General features: G+C 38.5%; 1 protein-coding gene across 1 annotated transcript in view; it reads right to left on the reverse strand.

Moving 5' to 3' along the window:
* The window catches only part of LOC115437381 (uncharacterized), a 45411-nt gene extending 19558 nt beyond the window's left edge, over nt 1-25853 (reverse strand). Inside the window, exons 1-5 of the mRNA XM_030160609.1 lie at nt 25792-25853; nt 24109-24184; nt 23326-23415; nt 22328-22402; nt 22085-22174 (exon numbers count right to left, since the gene is read on the reverse strand). Of these exons, the coding sequence (XP_030016469.1) occupies nt 22085-22174; nt 22328-22402; nt 23326-23415; nt 24109-24184; nt 25792-25853 (393 nt within the window). The remainder of the gene's footprint in view (nt 1-22084; nt 22175-22327; nt 22403-23325; nt 23416-24108; nt 24185-25791) is intronic.

Genomic DNA, 25853 nt, shown 5'->3' on the forward strand with positions numbered 1-25853 from the left:
AATTAAACTGTTGTATATGTTATGAATTAAACTGTGCTGTATATGCCAAGTACATATTTGAAAAGTGAAGCACCCTCCCTTTGCCCTTTTTTCAGTGTGTTTCCATTTGTTTCTGTTTCCTTCCTTCTGGAGGTTCAACTGACGGGAAAACCCGTCCGTTAACAGAAGACCAAATCACTCTATTCTAAAACTAATTCACTGGAACTGAATACTAAGTCCTGTTCCTAACAGAAGTTCAAAAACTCACAGTTGGAGTGAAAACAGCAGAGTTGGGTCAGGCCGTCTGCAGCAGCTTTTCCATGGGTACACACAGTAAACACACGGGCTGTTCTCCACCAGAGCCCACAAGCTTCTACACCCTTTTCCATCCTTCTAGAAGGTTCGGCCTGTTTTTCCACCGGCAGAAATTATCGACTGGTTTCTGTCCCCTTCACAAGCTCTTGTTTTCTTATTAAATCCTCTTTGGTCAGGCACATCTGTGTTGTTGACCTACCTCCACACACACTGGCTCATTTGGGCTCTTCTCCCTTCTTCTGTTTCTTCTCAGTTCGGTAGCAGCTGTGCGGACACCTGCCCAGACTGTGTGTGCCAACGGTCACATAAGCAGGGCCCGCTCCAGGAAGAAAACAAACAGAGGATCCCTCTACAAAACATGTACAAATGACTGAATATGGGAATCCCTGTGGCGGTGCATCCAGGGAGGCTAAAACTAGAGCTGCACAATTAATCAAAACTTAAACTCACAAGAAATACTGCTTTGCTATTTACCCTAAAAATTATTGACAACTTGGCATTTATGTCAGTCACAATATGTCAAATAACTAAATGTCAAGTTCTACAAGCTGTAGATGTGTCCTGATATTTTTATATGTCTATTTAAAAAAAGGGAAAAAGATAGAAAATAATTATTTAATATAATTATAAATGTAATATAATATAATTATAATATAATGTAATATGTAATGTAATGTATGTATATATGTAATATAATATAATGTAATTAGAAATATAATATAATTATAAATTTAATATATTATAAATGTAATATAATTATAAATTTAATATAATTACATAAATACATATATATATATATACATATACATATAATTATAAATAATATAATTTATTTGGTTTAAAATACCTCCCATGCATTCATCCATTCACCCCTATTAAGGCGTCTGTACAGCATAAAAAAAAGAAAAAAGCATTCTCTCTATTCTATTCTAGAATGTGGATGACGTAAATTTGACGTCAGCCAAGCCACACCCAAAAGGGCAGCACGCCAGCGCAGCGACCCTCACCCATGCTCACCCACTCACGCACACACGCACAACCCCTACTTGGAGTCGACACGCCTCCAGGGGCGAGTGAGTTCTGTCTCCCTACCAACCAAGCCTCAACGGAACCCATTGGCCCCGCCCCCTTCGGCGTATGCTCCTGGGGACGTACTGGCACGCACCCACCACCGCCTCACTAGCAGCGCCAGCCAGCCCGGCCCGCACAGCACTGGACCAGGGATGATTACGTTCTTCCAGACGTGGGCGGAGCTTACCACCCTACCAGCCCCCTCGGTAAGTCCGTTGGCCCCACGCCCTTCCGCTCGCACCCTGAGCACCATGCCGACCAGGTGACCAGCGCCGCCACTCCACAGCTCTGCCAGTACATCTGACCATAGGGGTTCCCACCTGGACTCGTACTCACAACATTCGCTTCGCGAGACATGAGCTTAGACCACTGAACCAACGCACTGCCCCAGTCATAGTCAGCTCGGTATTGTATTTAACCCTTATACAAATTACGTCACGCCTCACCCCTCCCACCCCCAAAATGCGTTCTAAAAGAACGTTCTAAAAAAAAAAAAAAAAAAAAAACACCACTATTGACAGCCTGCCTTGCAAATGAGTAAACGCCTCAAATCAAGTCAAATAAAGATAATAATAAATAAAAATAAACAAAATAACTAAAATAAATAAAGATTGAAGTAGCCAATCGCGGAAGAGCCTTTCTAGCCAATCAGAGGCAAAGGTACGTGCAAATTTATGTCTGCAAACGGGAGGAAATACCGGATTTAGACAAAAGAAACTTGCTTATTTTCATCAACACTTACTATTATGTTGGTCCTCCATAACTTTTCCCCTCACAAATCTTTTACAGGGTGTCCCATAAGTCTCCATACATATGAAAAATAAACATTTCTTGACATAAACCATTTTGATTTCTACAATATACTCTATATGACTGCCATTTTGTCGGGAACACATTTCAATGCGTGTCCTCCACTGCTGAAGAACTAGAAAGAAATACATGTTAGAACCATGGAATGGATTATGTCTCCTATGTATGGAGACTTATGGGACACCCTGTATATGGAATAACCGGAATATATGTTTCAAACGTAAGTCGTTGTTTTTAAAGAATTGGGTTGATTACTGAACACTGCTTGTCTGTCAGTTGTTTAACAGGGAAGGTCACTTATTACAGTGAATTTTGGTTGGAATATAAAACTCCGGTGCTCCCTAGAGAATATGCAGTTGTGTTTGATTCTATCCCTTCAGGTTTAAAACCTTTGCTACCTTCTACTATTAGTCCTTCAACAACCATTAGCCCTCAAACTGCACAATCAGAATTATACACAGGAAATTTACATCCATTCTTGAGTAAAGAAAAAAACCAAAAACTAATAATAAATGCATTAGAGAAGTGATTCAAAGGGATACAGTTTGTAAGACAGCTTCCATGTTTTTTTGGAGTAATTTATATTCTGATATGGAATGGGAAAAGGTATGGTTATTACCAAGGAAGTGTTTCATTTCCAATAAAGTGACAGAGGTGTCTTTAAAACTGTTCCATAGGTGTTATCCAACTAATTCAGCTCTGATTAAGTAGAAGATCAGTGTCGACCCCTTTTGCTCATTTTGTCATAATTCAGATGAAACATTAACTCGTTTTCAGAATGTGCCTTTTGTGCAACTTTTTGGTGTGATATCTTTTTTTTTTTTTCTTTAAATAGAAAGCTGGATATTTCTTTTAACTTCAAAATTGAAGATATTTTATTTGGTTTCTTTATTACTGATTTGCCTGATCGGAAATCATTTATTCTTAATCTCATTTCCTTATTAGCTAAATTTCATATACATACAAGCAAGTCTGCCAATCAGAAACCCAGCTCTGTGGTCTTTAAATCTTATTTGAAATCCTATCTAGACACACTTAACTTTTGCACTAACCCTAAAGATGTGAAGAGTTTAAGTTGTAATTTATTTATTTTTATTTAATTTTCTCTTTTTGTTTATTCCTTTACTTTTATTTTATTTAATTTACTTACCTATTTATGTAATTGTATTTAATTTCTTCCTGCCTCACCTCAAGCACTGTTTTTTTCTCTCCATGCTATGTTCTGGCCTATGTGTATATGGTATTTTGTAAGTAAAGTATGAAAAAAAAGAGAAAAATGAAAAAAAAATAAATAAAAATTTAAAAATTAAAAAAAATATATATACAAGTGTCTTTCATTTTGAGGTCAACAGTCAACTAATAACCCTACACCAAACCTAATGCCACTGGAATAAACCTACCTTTTACATGACTGTAACCGAATATTTCATATTAGTTTGGGCTTTGATCCAAGTTTGTGACCGGTGCGGTGCTTCTGTTTGGCTACAGTAACGGTTTACGAGGGCCTTAAGCTCTCATTGCTGGCTCAAAAGAGTCACAACATCAACTCAACATTTTCAGTATAAAAAATAATAATGGAAAAACACATTTACAACAGCCTTGAACTAAATAATTCAGGCTTTTATGTACATTACAATAAACAGCATTAGATTTAAGTCCAAATTAGAAATATTGCATCTTTTTAAAACAAACATCTGATTGGGTTTGAATTCATGTTTTGACACTTAAATCTAATGGTATGATTGTTCATTTCCATATTTTGAAGTTTAACATGAGACTGAACTCCAACATAATAATTAGTTTACTATTTCAACAAAAACTTCCAAAGGCAATAATTAAATCAGTGGTATCTGGTGGCAAATATTTGATCCACAAGCACCAGGCTCATTGATTCCAAAGTAATTAACTATACAATAGATGTAAACAATGTGAAAAACCAAAAAAGTAGGACATACCTCCACAGAAAGTCATTTAATTCAATCAAAATCTTGCAATGAGAAAAAAAAAAAAAAAAAATGTAGTATCCAATTTGTACATGTCTGCTCCAGAAACTACTGGGTTCATCCATGGCCGATGCTCTACGCTTCATCCAGGTTTCATGAATATATGTGCAGTGGATATTGAGAGAAATAAATTAACAAGCAAATGGAGGAGAGAAAATAACATCTTCAGAGGATGTAACAAAAATATGGCAGACAAAAACAGATTTAACATGAACTAAACATTACGATGAGCAACTCGGTGGTGCAGTGGTTAGCACTGGTGCCTCACAGCAAGAAGGTCCTGGGTTGGATTCCAACACCTTTGATGGGGGGTGGGACCTTTCTGTGTGGAGTTTACCTGTTCTCCCCGTGTCTGCGTGGGTTCTCTCCAGGCATTCCGGCTTCCTCCCACCATCCAAAGACATGTACCGATAGGTTAACTGGTTAATCTAAATTGCCCACAGGTGTGAATGTGACAGTGATTGTTTGTCTCTATATGTTCAGCCCTGAGATGAACTGGAGACTTGTCCAGGGTGAACCCCGCCTTCGCCCCTGTGTAGCTGGGATAGACTCCAGTGACCCTAGTGAGGATAAAGCAGGTTCAGAAAATGAATGAATGAAAACATTATGATGGGCAACGAAGGCCACAATTTCATCTCATTTATATTCAGGAATCAATGTCATTTTAGCAAAATTGTGTAAAAGTTATTCTTAAAGCAGCGAGCTAATAATTAAAAACCATTTCACGATACAGTCTGAAACCACAGACATCAACAGGGTAACTGCTGATCCAACTAAATAATCTGCTACAGTGCTGTGTAAAAAGTTGGGCATTTAATCGTATTACCAGCAGATATGACACAATTAAAGAAAAGCAGTTTCTGTGAATTACAGGCCTGTTATTTTGACCAGAATAAAAGCCAGGGATTGTAGTTTTGTCCTCCATGAAGCTGTGGCAGCAGCTCAGTCAATGTGAAACCGCAGAGAAGTTGTTCATCTGTTTGACTTTTCCTTCAGTTCATCAGCATGAGCTTCTCCTCACAGACAGATGGGAAAGCATTACATTCCTCTTCATACACCTTCGAGGGACTCCTAAAAAGTCACTTTTATAAACAAGTATTTCATTAAATCAGGACAGTGCAGTGTGTGTGTGCATATATTTGTGTATGGAGGTTTGTTTCCATCTATATTGTGTCTGTGTGTTGCTGTATTCAGTGTTGGTTGTGGGTCTGTCTTAGGGGTTGTTTGTGACATATGTGACCATGGTGTTCATTCAGTGCGTGTTGCTTGTGCCAGAAAGTTTGTATCTGCATGTTGAAACCGTTTTCTTATTCTTGTCTTTCCTATTTGTTCTTATCTATGTCTCCTTTATGTGAAGCACTTTGTAACATGTTGTTTTAAAAAGTGCTATATAAGTAAAGCTTTACTTACTTACTTACTACAGTGTTGACCATTCAAAAAAAAAAAAACCCAGACACTATTGTGGTTGCATGTCATGTTAGTTTAGCCAGTCCAGATCATCGTCTTCGTCGTCGTCACTGAATGGGGCAGGTGGAGAATGACCCTTCAAGCTTTGAACACAAACAAGAGAGAAAAAAGAAATCAAATATGAGTGATGTATGAGGAAAGAAAAACCAGTCAGTGTATCTTTTGGTAATTGGATTTTCTTTTCAGAAACAAAAGGAAAACTAGTGGGTAATTGATTTTCATTTTAAAATAGACAAATTAAAATTGAATTTCAAAGTGTTTTTCTTTTTCAGTGTCAAAACAGATAAACCAAATTTTAAAAAAACGGATTGATTTTCATTTTCTTTCTAATAACAAAAAAGAAAGTCCATAAGTGTCTAACGATATTAATTTTCCAAATTTCATTGTACACACAACGACAATAAAGGCTACTCTATTATACTCAGTTCTATTCTATTCTATTTGTTCATCTGGCTGTTTCTAATCTGTCTGTCCATTTCAAAACCAGCAAAACATCAGTTTCACATCAGTTGCTCTACTGTACTGTATCTTGGTTGCTTCCCAGACAAACTGGATTCAGACAATGTTTATCTCCTAAAGATTCTGTTGACATCAGCTAAGAGTCACAACAAAATGTTGGCTACAGAAAGAGCCACCCGCAACAGGCTTTTTTATTTCTATCGCAGAAAACATTTGACTGATGGAACAGCTGACTTTTACCCTGCGGCTCCAGGAGGAGCCCTGAAAAAGGCGCTGGAGAAAATGGACAGACTTTACAAACAGTGACAGTACTAGTTACCTCAGCCAAGGAGGTTATGTTTTTGCCAGGGTTTGTTTGCCTGTTTGTTTGTTTGTCTGTCCGTTAGTGTGCAACATAACTCAAAAAGTTATGGACAGATTTGGATGAAATTTTCAGGGTTTGTTGGAAATGGGATAAGGAAGAAATGATTAAATTTTGGTGGTGATTGGGGGTGGGGGGGCCCACTAATCAGCCTTGGCGGAGGTCTGCGCTCTCCGAGTGCTTCTAGTTAATAAAAGCATTTGATGTTGTATGCATGTTTGATGTTATAATCGCCATACCTAGACCTCAATTTCATGTTCTTGTTTTCATTCATTCATTTTCTGAACCCGCTTTATCCTCACTAGGGTCACTGGAGCCTATCCCAGCTACATAGGGGCGAAGGCAGGGTACACCCTGGACAAGTCTCCAGTTCATCGCAGGGCTGAACATATAGAGACAAACAATCACTCTCACATTCACACCTATGGGTAATTTAGATGAACCAATTAACCTATTAGTGCATGTCTTTGGATGGTGGGAGGAAGCCGGAGTACCCGGAGAGAACCCACACAGACACGGGGAGAACATGCAAACTCCACACAGAAAGGTCCCACCCCCCGTCGACTGGTTTTGGAATCGAACCCAGGACCTTCTTGCTGTGAGGCACGAGCGCTAACCGCTGCACCACCGTGTCGCCCATGTTCTTGTTTTGTAAAACTAAAATGTTTATAAATAAAGTGTCAAAAAACAAACAAACAAAAAAACATTTTTGGGTTTGTGCTCACCGTTAACATAAAGCCTGGATGGATCTTGGCAGTGGTCACTTGTTTCTGATGGCTCAGATACAGAAGCAGTTTGTGCTGAAGAAAAGAAGAGATGCATTATTCATATAAATCAAAAGTTAATGTCAAACAAGTGACGATGTAGCAAAGCTCCCACCTCACCTCTTTTGTTGTGTGGCTTCCCAGTCCAGCTGCTCCCAGCTTCCCTTGGTTCACATACTGTTGGTTAATGCTGCACCAGACACAACAATCTTTTAACTGGACTTCATTATGAGATGGTTTGGTGGATTGTGACTTGATTGAAGTTAGAAAAAAGTGACATCAAAGCTCCTGACTGAAATGCAAAGTGGGGTACTCACTACCTGAAGGCTTGAACTTCTGTGGCAAACAATAGAGGGTCTGCATGTGACGTCACCGCGGTTCTGCCCACTGAGTGGCAGAAAGAGGGAGATGAGTGACAGTGTTGGCTTCAATACTGTCTAAACTGAAGAACAATATTTAATAAAAAATGGGGAAAAAGCTGTTGTGTGATTGATTGTATGAACAGGTTTGAAAAGCAGTCGGAGCTATCGTTTTACAGACACCGAAAGACAAAGAAAAGAGAAGTAGATGGATCCACAAATCCAGGAAACCAAACCCAGATCTGTGGATCCTGTTTGGTGTCAGCTAACATTAATTTATGCTGTATTTTTGGGTAAAATTATACCTTAAATGACCTATTGTTTTGGCTAATGTTCCTTCTTAGTGCAGCTCTTGGTTTCATGATCAGATCTTTCATGGTTTTTGTCTTCATTTTGTGATTCTGAACCTTGTGCTCCTACATGATTAGTAAACTAACTGAAACTGAGGCTAACCCAGTTTTTCAAATACGGGGGAACTGGAGAATAAAGCTACGACAGAGTATTAGGACCACAGAAGAAAAGAAAAACACTTTGTGACTACGAGTATAAAGTCATAAAACATCGATATAAAACCCGTAATTTAATGATAATAAAGTCGAATACAAAAAGAATCACAATATTATGACAATAAAGTTGTAGTTACAAAAAGAACTCATAAAAATGTCATTCGTTTATGAGATTAAAGTCGTCATATTCCAACAATAAAACTATAATATTACAAGAATAATGTCGCAATTTAAAAACAGGTGGTTTAAATCTGCTAATTTCCCAGAATCCAGTGGTCCCCTGCTGGTCCACAGCAGTAGTATCTGTGTTGGATAAAGGACTGGATCTGAACTAGACTCAGTAAATCTGCTCAGTCCCAGTAGATCATGCATATATATTCACTGCGGTCAGTCCATGCTCGACTGGAAATGCACTTTGGATCAGCTGGTTCTGGGCCCTAGTTTTGGACCCTGGTTGTCAGTCATGATGAAACCATGCATATTTGCTTCATGTAAAAATAGCGCTGATCCCCTCCACCCTGGATGTCCGGATCCTCCATTTCTGTCCACATGTCAGTGCCCATGGACCACTTGTTCTTTGGTAGCTCATACAGATCCATGTCCAGTCCAACTGTCCTTCATTTAATTTCAGATTTCACATTTTCCCTTTTCTCTGGCTGTGTTTACTGCTATACTCCGTCATGTTGAGCAGGTTGGTTTAAGACACTCAGTTTGACTTAGAGGGGTGTGGCCCGGGGGAGAAGTGATGTATGTGCATCCCCTCTATACTGTAGGAGCTCCAGGTGGTGGCGCTGGTGTTGTTGCTACAAAGAACCATAATGCTGTTCATGTATTGTTACTTCTTTGATGTTCGTTTTCTCTTTCTAGTAACAAAAAAGAAAGTTATTACCTGACAGAAATGGAAAAATGGACCAAAAATGCCTGTCTTTTTCATTTTCTGAGACTGGATGTTGTCATTTTCAAGGAAAGAACGCTAATACCTAGGTCACAAAGATTCTTCAAAACGATGGGTTTGTACAAAATCTGGACATCGTAGACATGCCCCCTCCACGAATGTCTACAAACTCCAGATTTCATATGACCTGGAAAATTTGTACATTGTGTAGCTGTGTTTACTCTCATTTTTGTACAGTGGAATGACTTTTGCTATTTTCATTTTATTTGGGAAACGACCTGAATGGAATGATAAGTTACAGATATGGGTTAGAGGTTTTGCAAAGTTATTTATGACTCTTTTAACAATCATGTCAATATCATGACAGTCAGTGGATAGCTTACTTTTGCACTTTAGAACAGTGTTTATCACCTCCTGCTCATTTGTTGCACACAGAAAAATTGAATATGGATTCCTTTTAATGCTTTCATTACATTGGTCATCACCTTGGTTGGGAATATCTGCAGCCAACTCCAGGCACACATTTACAAAAAAACTACTAAAACGGTTGACTATGTTATTCATGTTGTGATTTACACTATTTTTATCAATAAAGTAGTCAGAATATGCTGCTTTAGTAGGTCCTTGTTTAATTAAGTTTTCAATATATCCCAAGCTCCTTTTATATTATTCTTACTTACATATAATAATTTATTATAATATTGCTTTTTGGTAGTTCTGATTATGTTTGTTAATTTATTTCAGTAAGTCTTATATCTTTGTTCTGCTTCTTTAGTTTTTAACTTAATGAACGATTTATAGAGATTATTTTTCTTTTTACAAGCATTCATTATTTCTTTAGTAAGCCATGGGTGTTTTTATTTTCTTTTTCTTCATGCAGAGTTCTTTGGCAGGGCAGTGTGTGTTGTACAGAGAAATAAATACATCGAAGAAATTACCATATGCACTCTCCACATCTGATTCCCTGTACAGTAGACTGTACTCCAATCCTGGAGCATTAGACTGTTGTTAAAGGCATTGATCGTTTCTTCAGTTCTTATTGGTTTACAGATAATTTTCATGTCTTCTTTACTTTTCTTTATGTCACAGTCAAACAGAGTGATGGTGAGTGTAGATATTGTCTAGAATTGCGGCACTGTGTGATGTTATTCTGTTTGGTTTAGTTATTGATGGATAAAGGGACATACTGTACATTATGTCCAAGAAGTCATCTGTAGTTTTTAGTTTAGTTTCTTTTACAGGAGAAAATTGTTTCTCCATCCATTCACTGAAAAGTTCAATACTTGAACCAGGTGATCAATATACACAGCTTAGAATTACATTTTTCTTCTTTTCATTGTGGATCTCTACAGTCACACATTCCATTGTTTCATCTATTTCTAATGTCATCTCTGCTAAGACCATACATTTTACTGATTTATGAATATACAGTGCAACCCCACCCCCCATTCTCTTTTTTCTGTTCATATATCTTGATTCATAATCATCTAGACAAAAGTCAATACCTTTATTAATGTTAAACCAGGTTTCTGAAATGACAATGAAACTGAATGGATGAATGTTGTTGAAATATTCTTTGATGGAATTAAAATTTTAATACATACTTCTGCTGTTAAAATATATGATTGACAACTTACCTACTGATTTAATATCATTTTCATACTGCTCTTGGGTGAAATAATTGCAATCCGTTGCTATGGTAGAAAGAAAGTTATTATCAGGATCTATCTCTGGATGTGGATCCATTGTAGTTTCAATGTAGTCCAGTGTTTTTTTGGCTTTGGCATTAGTTCTCTTCTTTTTATCTAAACAGGTCCTCGTTGATATAGATTTTCGTACCTCAGAGGCATTTGGCTGTCTGTAGTATCTCGGATTTATCCTTGAACCTCTGAAGTCGGACTACAATGGGCCTTGGTCTGTCTCCTTTAAGTTTTCCAGCACGGTGAGCTCTCTCCATCTCAACATCCTTCTGGAACTGGAACTTCTCACTTCAAAGCTTTTTCACATTTAGCTCTGTGTCCGTCCAGCTTTCTCCAGGTGACTCTGTAACGCCATCTATCATCAGGTTGTTTCTCCTGGACTGAGACTCCAGATACTCTATTTTATCAGACACGACCAGCATACTGTCACATACCTTGAACCAGTCTGTCTGGGTGGTGTTACTCTGTTGTTTTGGATTGCCCAACTGTGTCTTTGTATCATCCACATCCTTCTGTGTAAACTGCAGACTGATTTTTAGCTTACCGACCGACAGGCCGTAAGCTATTGTCATGTGGCGTCTGTCATCTGTTACAAACATTTCAATCGTCTTCTTCTCCGGAACTACTGTAGTGCCCCTTTGCTCTTCATTGCTTTGACAGGGGTAGCTAACCTGGGTTCTTGTTAAGTATGTAATCTCTTACAATATTAACGATTATTTAAGCTATGGTTCTATTTTCTTTTTTATACTATTTTTAGCGCAATGTAACTTAATATACTTTTTAAAAACATTTACCCTTGAAATGAACCCTTTTCTAAACACTGTGAGCACTTGAAATCTTCCATCTACAATGCAAAAACACACACACAGTTTATAAGGGCTGTGCAGGCCTGTGCGCTGCAGCCTAAACCAAATGGCCTCTTCACCTCATCGGGCAATAACAAAAAACAAAAAGGTACCTGTATCACCAGCTCCCGAGAAATGTTAATCCATACGTCCAGGGAAAAGGAAATCCAGACTCCGGTAATCGGCAGTCCTCCTGTCCGTCAGCTCAAGTGTTGCTGTGGGCTCAGTCTGGGTCCTCCGTACATTCTGCAGTTAGCGGTTAGCTAACCTGCTAGCTTAGTCCGTCCATAGCTAGCCACATGCAGCTAAATTACTGAGGTCGCAGTCTGTTTTTTTTTTAACGTTGGACTTCTAGTCGAAGTGCTGTTACAACACAGAGTCTCTCACCATTAAAGTCACGTTTGTGATCTGTCCGACCACTTTCCTGAACTAAACTGGTGTTCTTTTCTTCCTGAATACACTGTCTGTTATTCCATATTCTCATACACGCACACGGCCGTCGTCTTCACCAGGTTTTCTCTCTTCTACTTCCTGTTTCCTGTTTCCTGTTCCCCTTGACCCCGAACTATTCTCCAAGCTCATAATACACATATAAAATATAGATTTTCATTACTTTTTAATAAAACACAAAATATTTGCGCAACTTTCCCATATTATTAATATTATTTTTAAGTATTTTAACAAACACTTTGCATTTAACATCCTGTAAACAATACAATGCGTGAACTCAACAAAGTTACATACCTTTTCACAAATACATGATCTTTTTAATACTCCCACACTGAAATGGTTTTAATTTTTAACCCTTTGTATTCCACTTATGAACTTAGGTATTTATGCTATTTATTTTTTTTAACTTTTTAACACACACCCATCCCCTTATTTCCATCGGGCTACACTACAATTCCAATTGACTTCAAACTTGGTATACAGCTTCTTTATGATGATGTCAACAAAAGTTAGTGAAATTATTTGGACCTGGATCTGATTCTGGATTTGGTGCCACTTTGAAAAATGTCCCCATTATCAGAGATAGGAAGTGGATGGATGCAGTAACTCAGTAAATCTAAATGATATCCAGTGTAAATTTCTCCAGTCCAGCCCTGATGGGGAGATGACCCAAACATTATGTCCCCATGCTGATCAGGATCTTCTTCTGGATCTGGAACTGACACAAAATTTAACATGGGCTCTTATGGGGAAAACATTTCAATCATCTTTTTCTCTGAAACTCCAGTTCTGGTTGACTTCAAACTTGGTATACAGCTTCTGTATGATGGTGTCAACACAAGGGATTGAAATTATTTCGATCTGGATCTGATTCTGGATTTGGTGCCACTTTGAAAAGTTTTCCCATTATAACAGATAGGAAGTGGATTGATCCAATAAATCAGTATCAATGATATCAAGTTGGAATTTGAATTTTTTTTACAGATCTGATTGGAATATGACCAAAACATGGGCTATTTCTGCAATAGAATAAACACACAGAACTGGATGAGAATAAATGGATCTGGATACATTTCCCAAAGCTTTGAGTAAAAAAAAAACAACAAAAAAAAACAGTCCAATTCTGTAAAAATGAAAATGTTTACATGTACAAGCTGTACTTGAACAGAACATGAACAAATATGAACGACCTCAACATTCTACAGAACGGTCAGTGCAATGTTACCAATATCCTGCCAGTTTATCATTTACACATGTATGTTCTAACTCACAGATCACAGTGGATCCACAAACACACAAAACATGTAATAACAGACAGAATATTATTCAGATTCCACATCCTTCTCTAAAGACATTTCAGTTTGTTCATATTTGCTCTGGTTCACAGTTTTTGTAAAAGGGTTAGTCTAAATGTAAACATTTTGTGTAATTTGGCTTTTTTTTTTTTTACACTAAATCAAAAGAGGAAAATGAGTGTTTTTCATTATTTATAGGTTCTTATAATAGTATTTTACTGGTCTGACCCACTTTAGATTGAACTGACTTAAAATGACTTTAACATCATTGATTGTTCATATCTTCAGAATAATTTTTGCATTTCACACATTGATCCCAGAGGCCGGACTGGACCCTTCAGCGGGCCAGGTTTGGCCCCCGGGCCGCATGTTTGACACCTGTGCACTAATCTATCAATACATGTAGAGGAACTGAAGTAGTTGGATCAATGACAGTGGATGGAGACATTTGGTTTATGTTCAGTTCATGATATATTTTGCTGGAAAAGTCACTTTTTCCTTATTTTTTTTCCTGATTTCATCTAATAAGGTTTGAATTTACTCTGAGCTTTTATGAACATCTACATGAATTAAATGTAGGAAAATACTTGCTTTACACTGAAAAATGCAGAGGATAATGTTTTAATAAATGGTGATGAATCACTGAGGAAAGGTTAAATATAAATGAAATTGATGACAGAATTACTTTCTTTGTGTTCCTTTTAAATTTAAGGCTGAGATAATTAATATATAATTAATATTCCCTAGTGGGAAAGTGATTGTTTTGAAGTGATTGTGGGTCCTGGTCTGTGGACCTGGTTCTGGTATGTGGTTCTGGCCTTTGGTTCTGATCTGTAGTCCTGTTGTGGGGTTCCAGTCTGTGCTCTGTGACCTGGTCCTGATCCTCTGCGGTTTCTCCTCCAGATCGAGGCTCTGAAACTCTTCTCAGGCTGAACTGGTTTCCTGGTTCCTGGAACACAGAAACAGCAGCAGAAAACTCAGCGTCCACATAAGTAAAAGAAACTAAGCCGGCCAAAACCAAAGACACATTCATACAGTTACACAAAAGATGACTGACTGCAGGGTTAGTGGTAGCTCACAGGAACAAACTGTTTATCCCACCCCCTTTAATACAACACTAATTAGATCAATACAAGAAGTCTACACACAAATATATATATATATATATGTATGTATGTATGTATGTATGTATGTATGTATGTGTGTGTGTGTGTATATATATATATATATATATATATATATATATATATATATATATATATATATATATATATATATATATATATATATACACACACACACACACACACACACACACACACTTACACACACATAATTTTTTTTTGCTTAATACAAGCAAAAAAAAATCTGCCAATGACCAAGTGAAAATGATCTTGTTCAGATTTCTTGAAGTCAGATTTTCCAGATCTATTGTCTATAATCAGTTCTTCTATCTGACTGAAAAGTTCCTCTTCAGGCGATTCTGTCTGATTTTCAGTGGGATCAGATATTTGAACTAGAAATGAGACAAATACATGTGGACAGATGTAGATTTTTGCAGTGCACTACATAGAAACCCATATAAATACAGTTGGCTATAATCCATAATTATATGCATTGTTCCTTCTAATTTACACTATATATGACTATTTCAATGATCTTTTTATATATCCCATAACTCTATTAGTTTATATAAAATATGATCTATACTACAACACTTCCATGTTCTGCTGTAATATTCACCGGTGTCATTAGATTTAACGTTAGTCTTTGTTTCACCCACGTTTCAACGCGCTGGTTTTCTGGCCCTCGTCAGGTGGTTGGTTTCGGCGTGGAGGAGAACGACCCTTCAGACCAGAGCGTCCTCTGCCCCACAGACGGCGCAGACAACCCCCCGTCGTCCGCGTATGGCAAAGTCAGCGAGCTGAGCTTCCTGCCGGCCTGGACGCCGCAGCTGCAGGACGCCGCGCTCATCACCAACATCAGAGCCTTCACAGCATCGCTGCCGCTCCACCCCTACCACAAGATCCTGCACTAGGTCGGCGTCAGCGGAGCCCCGCCTCCGTCTGGGATGATGCTGTAACTGCGGCGACCGCTGGCAACAACATCCACACTGTGTGATCAGAGAAGAGGCAATGTTTTGTTTTGGGGTTTTTTGTGATGCTGCGTTCACAACCTGCGGGAAAAAACTGGAAAAGACATGAAGATGAGGATTCGATTCGGTTTTCTGCCCCTTTAACAAAATACTTGCGCATTTACAGTCGTATTTACAAAAAAAGAGAAAAAAAAAAATCTTCTCTAATTTCTCATTTTCTTTAACCTAACAGCCAAGCACTTAAAGAAGAAAAAGTCAGCAAAAAAGATTAAAATAAGTATAATAAACAAAAGTAACATTAAATCAGATTGTAAAAGCATGAAAAGAGACAGGATTGAAGCAGCGCTCTGACCTTAGGCCTAAAGCTGCAGGTTCCAGTTCAGCTCCACAGGTAACATCTGGAGAGGATGCTGCATAAAAACACATCTGCTAAAATCCTAGTTTTATACAGAAACTGATCGTAAAGTTACAGATTACAACTGAAGCTTTGGATCATCATCATCAAATCCTTCTGAAAACCACCGTCACGACAGTTTGATCAGACTTTAACACGTAAAACCATATGTTCTGCGTCTGTTGAATCTTATTTTTGTGTATTAACAGTAAACTGATTCCTGCATAAAAAAAGTACAAACATACAGTTTTACTACACAAATACATACCAGATGAGGTTTCGCCAGTCAGGGATTTTTTTCCCCAGGCGCAGTGAATGCAGCGTGCTGACTCAGGGCTCCAGTGTGTTCAAATAGAAAACCTGCGGAAAGGCAGAAAAATCATCTGTTCCTTCAGTTCCTTCTGTGACACATCCATGTTCATACTGTAATATTTTGTGAAATATGAATGTATAGACTAACAGCGTCTGTTGGCCAGTGACGTGCCAGTGACTTTTAATGACAATAAATATAAACCTTTTAACTTTAGTGAGCGTATTCTTATCTCTAGCAGACAGTTTTCTACATGGTCCAGGTCAGCGTTGGTTCTCCTGCTCCATTTATCATCTGTTTTATCTTTTAACAAATCCCATCTAACAGATGGTTCTCACTTTGTTAGCATTAATAATGAATCCTCTCAGTGCGCTATAGTTAGTTATGGAGTACCTCAAGGCTCGGTTCTTGGACCAATACTGTTTATCATATACATGCTTCCTTTAGGTAACTTAATAAGAAAACATTCCATCAACTTTCATTGCTATGCTGATGATACCCAATTACATTTATCCATTAAACCTGATGAAGCCAATCAGCTAGCCAAACTACAGGAGTGCATTAAAGAGATTAAAGATTGGATGAACAACAACTTTCTGCTGTTAAACTCAAACTAAACTGAAGTCATTGTGTTTGGACCAAAAACTGTTAGGGATGTGGTGTCCAGCCAAGTAGTCACTGTGGATGGTGTTACCATGGAGACCAAAACCACTGTGAGGAATCTAGGCCTTATTTTCTGTCAGGATCTATCGTTTAACTCTCACATAAAACAGATTTCTAGAACTGCTTTCTTTCATCTGCGTAATATTACTAAAATTAGACAGATTTGAACACAGAACGATGTAGAAAAATTAGTCCATGCTTTTATTCCATCCAGACTAAATTATTGTAACTCACTTCTCTCAGGTTGTCCCAAAAAGTCCTTAAAGACCCTTCAGCTAATCCAAAATGCTGCTGCCCGTGTACTCACTAGAACCAGTATCACAGACCATATTTGTGCTGTGTTGGCTTCTCTGCACTGGCTCCTGTTAAAGCTAGGATAGAGTTTTTTTTTTTAAGAATATATTTATTCAATTTTCATTTTTTCAAAACAACACAAAACAAACCCAAACAGCTCAGCACCACAGTCAAAACTGAAACAGGGATTCATAGTCAGCATGGAGACAGATACTCCTCACATTCATATCTATACAATACAACAAAAAGTTCATTCAAGAGCAGATGAAAACTCGAGATAGAATTGAGGACACATTTCCCTCAGTATAGTCCAGGAAGGGTTTCCAAATGTGATTGAATATGTCGATCCTAGAGTGTGTCAGGCATGTCAAAAAGTTAAGTGGAATGTGCTTCAGTATCAGCTTCCTCCTTCCAGAAACAGAAAGGGTTTATCAGAAGTCCAGTGTAGTATAATGTTCTTTTGGGCACAAAAAGTTAAAATATTATATAGTTTCCTGTTATGTTTGTTACTGATCCACCTATTTGGTAAGCCAAGGAGAAGAGATAGAGGATCAAAATCAATGTGAGTTTTGAGAATTTTTCTAATTTCCAGTAGGACAGACTCCCAGTCTCCTTGAATGTTAGGGCAGGACCACAGACAGTGTGTGAGGCTACCTTCATATATTCTACATCTGAAACACTGGAGAAGAGCCCGGTTTACATTTAGATACGGTTTGGCGCCAAGTGAGCTCTATGTAGCAGTTTAAGCTGTAAAGCCCAAGAATGATTGCAGATAGTAATTTTTTTGGCCGCATTCCAAATTTCCCTCCACACGTCTTCTGTGATATCAATATCCAGTTGTCTTCCCCAGGACTGAGTCAAACTAGGAGAATCAAGCTTACAATGACCTTTCAGAGTTTTATAGCACAGACTAAGTGACACCTTCCTAGTTCCAAAGAACAACTTTTCAATGTCCGAAACCTCATTGTCTTTCATTAACGATGTTTCTTTTTTAACAAAGTCTCTTATCTGAAAAAAGCGAAAAAGATTGTTTTTCCCTATTCCAAAGACTTCAACAACTTGGTCAAATGACATGAAAATTCCTTCCTTAAAAAGACAACCGAAAGTGGAAATGCCTTTAGTTACCCAGTCCTCAAAACCTGAATCTAGCACACCTGGAAGAAAGTCCGGATTATTGACAATAGGGGTGAAGGGGGAGGTTTTCCCACTTCTCCCTTCAATGTGACGAGCCATTCGCCAAGCCCCGACTGTATTAGCGATTATTGGGTTATTACTAAATTTATTTACCATTTTCATGTTTTTCAAAAAAAGCAAGCTTTTAAGAGGGCGTTCACATACTGAGGCTTCTATGTCCAGCCACACTGCAGATGAGTGTTCACAGATCTACTCAGGTATATAATAAAAGTGAACTCACCTGATATTTTTTCAGATCTGGCAGATCCAGGCCTCCCATATGATTTGGAAGTTGTAATGTTGACATTTTTATAAGAACCCTTTTTTTGCTCCAAATAAAGGAACTGAACCAGCCTTTTATTTTTTGGATCAGCTTGTGTGGAAACAGAATAGGAATCATTCTCATTGGGTAAAGCAGGCGAGGAAGAATGTTCATTTTAAGGAGTGAGATCCTGCCTATGGGAAGGCTGGTCCAACGTTCAAGGTCTTGTTTGATTTTGTCAAGTAATGGGACAAAGTTAGCCTTAAACATCTGATCAAAACAGGGAGTGACAAAAATACCCAGGTATACAAATCCTGCAGGTGACCACTTAAAGGGAGAACTGGGAAGGTGGTGTTTCCCCAAAGGCATAGCCTCAGATTTTGAGAGGTTGATTTTATCGCCAGAAAACAAACTAAACTCACTGATAATTGTAATGACCCTATGAACTGACACAGCAGGCTTGGAAAGAAACAACAAAACAACATTGGCATAAAGAGAAATTTTATGGACCCCTTGCTCAGTGTTGACTCCAAATACATTAGAATCACCTCAAATTAGCTCAGCTAGCGGTTCAATTACAAGAGTGAACAGAAGAGGGGAGAGAGGATAGCCCTGTCTGTTTCCTCTCCCAACCTCAAAGTTTTTTAGACCTAAGCCCATTTGGAATAACTGCAGCCAGAGGACCATTATAAAGGATTTTAATCCAGTTGATAAAATTAGAACCCAACCCAAATTGTTGTACAGTGTAAATCCAGTAGGACCACTCAACACGGTCAAACGCTTTTTCTGCATCGAGGGAAACCACCAGACCATTCACAGCGTGCTGCTGACAGAAGTGAATTAGGTTTAGAAGACATCTGAGGTTATTACACGAATTGTGACCCTTAATACAGCCTGTTTGATCAGTATTTATTACACAGGGCAAGATACTTTCCAAACATGTTGCAAGAATTTTAGACAGAATTTTTTAATCAACATTAAGCAATGAGATGGGTCTGTAAGAGCCACAATCTTCTGGAGGTTTTGTTTTTTTGAGAATCAAGGATATATTGGCTTCCCTACGAGAAGGGGGGAGGACACCAGTGCCCAACGAGTCATTGAGCATGTCTAAGTAGGGCTTTGACAATACACCCCTAAATTCCTTATAGAATTCAGATGCGAATCCTGGTGCCTTCCCATTCTGAAGGGATCTGAAAGCTGTCTCCACTTCCAGCTCGGGTATTTCTGCATTTAAACCTCTTTTTATCGTCTGGTAAATTGGGTAGATTAATTTGTGAGAAAAAAAGGTTCCATTGAGGACTGAGAGGTGTCACATTGTTCAGACTGATATAGATTCCTGTAAAATTCTCGAAAAGCTGCATTAATTACCTCAGGATCTGTAGAGCAGGAGCCACTCCCAGTGGAAATTGAAGCAATTGTTTGGATAGCTATTCAAGTTTTTCTAAAATATGAAAGACATTTGCCTGGTTTATCCCCATGTTCGATCAATTTTTGTTTGGCAAATTTAATTTTGTCTGTAGCATTCTGTGTCAGTAAAGTATTAAGTGAGCAGCGCATGGCATTAAGCTCCCTTAATCTGGATTGTGAAGGTTTTTTGAAATATTCTTTTTCTACGAAAAAGAGCCTTCTTTCTAATATGTTCTGTTGTTCTGCAATTCTACGCTTTTTGCTGGATGTGTAAGATATTATCAAACCCCTACTAAACGCTTTAGCAGTGTCCCAAAGAGGAGATGGGCTACCAGCTGTGGGCGAGTTGACCGTAAGAAAATGTTTGAATTCTTTTCTGAAATATTCTACAAAATTAGTGTCCTTCAGAATTAGAGAATTAAGTCTCCAGTGTTTTGGCTGAGCTCCTGCATGTTTAGGGATAAAGTTTAAATAGACTGCTGCATGATCAGATATGACAATATGTCCTATTCTACATCAGACCACTTGTTTCAGAATGACTTTAGGAAGAAACCCATAATCAACATGTTTATGACATTTAGGTGGGTTACAGTAAAAAGTGTACTCTTTTCCTGCAGGGTGGAGTTTTCTCCACACATCCACAAAACCTACTTCCTCAATGAGGTCAAACACCTGATTAGCTATTTTTTGGGAGTAGAGAGAGAGCCAACAGGCATCAATGGATTCATGAGACAATTAAAATCTCCTCCTACTGTAATGGCAAAATTACTTATATCCATATACATTCATATATATTTTCATATATTTCATATATCATATCGGCTTCTAACTCTGTTTCAGATATATTCATGTCACTGTGTATTCTAGAGCAGTTTTGACCTCTTTTGTGTTGTGTCCACAGTAGAAGGCCAAACCAACATTTCTCACAGGGGTCTTATCTCTAAGTTCCTGACACTAACCAAAACACTTTCGACATATCATAATTTTCTCATGGGAGACAGAAGACTACATTGTGATTTGTATTTTTGGGTTCAGACCCTCTCAGTCTTTTGTCTGAATGATATCTCTTTCTATGGACCTCCAAGTAAAGTGATTTCTTTGACACTGAACGCTTGAACTGACCCTTCTTTTTTGAAGACGAATTAGAAGAGGATTATTTTTCCATAACAGTTGGTGTCAGAAGTGGGATAGCTGAAGATCCGCCATGTGACCATGTGTCCCTTCTCATCAAGCCACACCCACCTCCATCTATTTTTCACGCATCTCTCAATAGTTACCACTTCAGCACCTTCCTCTACAAACATGTCCATGATGTCGTATATGCTGGCCAAAATAATCTGTACGTCATCAAACCTGCGTCCACAACCCCCTCCTGCCAATATCATGTTCTCTTTTGATTGGAAGAAATTACGTCAACTGAAACAAATTATATTCCGTTCCAGATACTCTCTGAGGGTATTTAAAATACAGTGGCTTTGCAAATACCAAGGGTGTTACTCATTCATTCAATTTTATCTTCGTACTGTACCACACAGATAGAAATAAGATGCTAAACGGGTCAAAATAAAGCACTTATGCAGTCGGGCGCGTAATCGTGTAAGGCCGCGGTGTGCACAGCCGCACGCACAGGAAGGGCACATACACACAAACACAAACACTAGTCATATACCGGCAAGAGGAGATAAGCTATGAACCCAAACATGAAGGTCCATGTAGATCAGTTCTGTCTTCTTCCCTTTTCGCTGTGGTTCTTTCATAATGAAAGCTACTTGTTAGCACTAAACTAAAGTTAGCGTCTGGAGGCTGAACTTCAGTAAAGCTGAACTTGTCCATGTGTTTCTGAGGCACAGAATGGGCAGCGTTTCCTTCCAAAGATAAATAGTCATCAATCTCTCCTCCCGACATAAAAATAAAGAAGTCATCTTCTTATCATCACTGTTAAACCTATCAGCCTCCTGTGCGTGGCGTGCCTGTGTTAAACACCTGCAGATTCAGGACAGCAGACCCAGGACAGGATCGCGGTGCCGACTGGACTCCACGAAACACGTGGGGAAGTTACTTCAATATGACTTTTTCCCCCACTTAGTTTTTCCATTTGACGGAAATCCGTCGTGGTGACGGAGAACTTTAATATCTGATATAAACCATGTCACACTCATGCAATATTTCATCAAACATTACTAAGCAGGAAATTGGATTTAATTTACCTTTCTGACTGTGTTGGGTGGACTGACCACTGGACTTGTCTGATTCTGGTCGCTCACAGCTGACTGGTTCTGATTGCTGTCAGTTGGCACCTATAACGGATAAAACAAATAGGAGAGGGACAATAAAGAGACAGGTACTGGGAATGTTCCACCAGAAAGGATATCTCTGGTATCTCTAGATAACTTTACAAGATGCAATCAATGCAAGATACTGATTAAAATCTATCACTTATGAAGCTATACCTCATTAATATTTTTGACTGTGGATGGGGAATTTGAAGCTCCACAAACTGTTGAATGCATTTCCTCATCAAGACCCTGCAAAAAGAAGAAAAAAAAGAGGGATATCTTAAATATGTGAAGATAGGATGTTGCTTATGTAACATTACAAGAAAGGTATTATGGCTGTGCCTCTGAAAGTCTTTTGTAAGACACAAATCCACTCTGAAACAGTTCTTAAGTCACTTAGCTGACCACATGACTACAGTCTGTAGATTCCAAAAACTACTATCTTCTAAGGGAACACTGACTCATGAAATCAGCACTGGATTACTTCATTGTTTATCTACCGCAGACATGTAAGTCAACAACCCACCGTACACACTTAACCAACATAAAAAAAATCAAGTATAGTAATTCAAGTATTTCTTAAAAACCAATATGATGCTTCTTTCAACTCCATATGGTGGCAGGACCATATAAACCATAAGGACTTTGTAAGTCACATTTGGTTAGGCCACAGTTCGACACACATATACACTCAGATATACTGACTGAAGCTTTGAAAAGAATGTTATTAGAGAATCCCTCTATACCATCGTCCACACAAACCATGTCCACATAAACCATAACACTGTCCACACAAACCATACCATACTCATGTCAGTACACACACTGTGTACTGACATGTCACTGTAACACATGTGTTTACATTGCTTACACCACTACTACTGTGTTTTTTAAAATCTTAGCCTTTCATACTGTATATCTCTAATTTGCATATATTTTTCAATGCACACTTATAATTTAAAGTTGTTGTTTTTTTTAAAAAGATATGTCTGTATCTTATTGTTTTGTTATCAGATGTATGTGCACTGTCCCTGGCAGACACCATCTGCAATTTCATTGCACAACTGGTGTAATCATAATAAAGCCTATTCTATTCACACACAGCATCAATGAAACATGTTTGGAGTCGTGAAATTTTGCCCCAGTTAAGCCATAAATGGGATTTAATTTACCTTTCTGACCATGTTAGGTGGACTGACCACTGGACTTGTCTGATTCTGGTCGCTCACAGCTGACTGGCTCTGGTTGCTGTCGGTCAGCACCTGTAATGGATAAAACAAATAGGAGAGGGACAATAAAGAGACAGGTACTGGAAATGTACCACCAGAAAGGACATTTGAGGCTTTAATAAAAGATACCATCCTCTTGTTGACAAGGACACAGAGGAAAACTTTGTTTTGAATCTCTAGATAGCTTTACAAGATACAATAAATGTAAGATACTGATTAAAATCTATCACTTATGAAGTTATACCTCATTAATATTTTTGACTGTGGATGGGGAATTTGAAGCTCCACAAACTGTTGAATGCATTTCCTCATCAAGACCCTGCAAAAAGAAGAAAAAAAGAGGGATATCTTAAATATGTGAAGATAGGATGTTGCTTATGTAACATTACAAGAAAGGTATTATGGCTGTGCTACTGAAAGTCTTTTGTCAGACACAAATCCACTCTGAAACAGTTCTTAAGTTACTTATCCGATCACATGACTACAGTCTATAGATTCCAAAAACTACTATCTTCTAAGTCAGCAGTTCCCAACCTATTTAGGCTTTAGGCCACTTTCTACCTCCTACCTTATATACCATCGTCCACACAAACCATGTCCATATAAACCAGACTACTGTCCATACAAACCATGTCATACTCATGTCAGTACACACACACACATAGCACCACATTTGCAGTTGTGATATTTTGCCCAAAGTTAAGCCATAAATTGGATTTATTTTACCTTTCTGACTGTGTTGGGCAGACTGACCACTGGACTTGTCTGATTCTGGTTGCTGACAGCTGACTGGCTCTGGCTGCTGTCATATGCAACAGGAGGAATATGGCTCTTGCTACTCTTCAGATAAAATGTTGTTCAACAGTAGGTAAACCGGTTCACATTTGAAGAACCCATTAAGTTTCCTGGCTGTATAGTGCATGTGTCTCTCCCTAAGTGGAGAAACACCTTTCCACTATAGAAATGCACTGTTTGGAGTCTGCATGACATTAACAGGAGAAGGATGACTGTTGCTGTATGCGCAGCTGTTCTTGACTACATAAGGCTGAACTGCATTCTGCCACCCTAATGCTTTAGTTGTTACATGTTTTGATAGTGCACAATGTCCCCCACAACATGAAACAGTTTCACTTATAGAACCAATTCCAGTGAACTTCCAAAAGAACCACACTGACAAGGCTATGGCAAGGGAAATATTTTAACTGGAGTCCACTAGCAGCCATGGTTTTCATGTAAAAAAATTTAAATGGTGTTCAATCTGACTGATTCTCTGCATCACCATCCTCAGTCTGTAAATCACATCTTCCTTCTTTCACTCTACTTCATTCATTATAGATTATTACTGCAATAATATTACACTAAAAAAAATAAAAGCAGGTCAGCAGCATTTTGATTTTGTGATATGACAGTGATAGGAGCCACATTATGATTTTGGGTCCAAGAACCTTGTGAGATTAACACAAACCGGGGTTATCACTATAGTGATTTTGACATCAGATTCATTTCTGATTGTTTGATTCTTATTTAAAAACATAACTACAAGAGACTAATTACTGAGAGAGTTCAGCTAGACGCATGCTTCAAAAAACTGTGAACCAACAACAGGAGAAAGACATTCAGATCCTCCTGTTCAATCTGTCAGTCCCAAACTGATGAGTAATCAGAACTAGTGTAAAGGCCAACATTTAAAGCAGGCTCAGCTGTGTGCTGACTGCTCAGAACACCTGCCCCTGGCCTCCTCAGTTAACTACATGCACCAGGTACAGGTCAGGTTTGTTTCCCCCTCATGTGTTACACAAAGCAGGCCATGAACATTTTAAAGTGGTATCCTATCATCACATAATCGTTACAGTATAAAATATCCTGCTGTGGTTCATATTTTCCCCCAAAAGCCAAACCTGAGCTGTCCTGCTGCGGTCTGTCCTCCTCTCCCCCTGCCCCGCATGCACACCGGAACGTTAACGAGGCTTAATTAACAACCACCGTAGCTTGCTGCACATACAGAAAACTAACAACGGTGTCATATTATATACAGTGCTGTTACTTTTCAATCATAAGGCCAAACCTGAGCTGTCAGACTGCTGTCTACTCTCCGTGTACACTTACAGTTAAAGACTGCACAACTTAATGTTAATTAGGCTTAATTAATGAGCAAGCTATAGCTTGCTGCAGGACACAAAACCAACAATGGTGCCATAACATATACTGGTTTATAACTACTGAATCCAAAAACCAAACCTGAGCTGTCGGCTGTCCTTGACCTCTTATTAGCAAAGCTTTTAGCCATAGCAGCGTTAGCTAATGAGCGTTAGCTCTCTCATCTAACTTTACCATGTGCAAAGAACACACACATCGATGGCTTGACACACAATCAGCAAAAAGAGGCTGAATTAGATTAAAAACCCTTACCTGTATGTGTTTACTCCGTTAGTTAGTCCACCAAGCAGCGACTTCCTCCTCCAGTATTTCAT

Source organism: Sphaeramia orbicularis, chromosome 17 (genome assembly GCF_902148855.1).
Source record: "Sphaeramia orbicularis chromosome 17, fSphaOr1.1, whole genome shotgun sequence".
Taxonomy (NCBI): Eukaryota; Metazoa; Chordata; class Actinopteri; order Kurtiformes; family Apogonidae; genus Sphaeramia; species Sphaeramia orbicularis.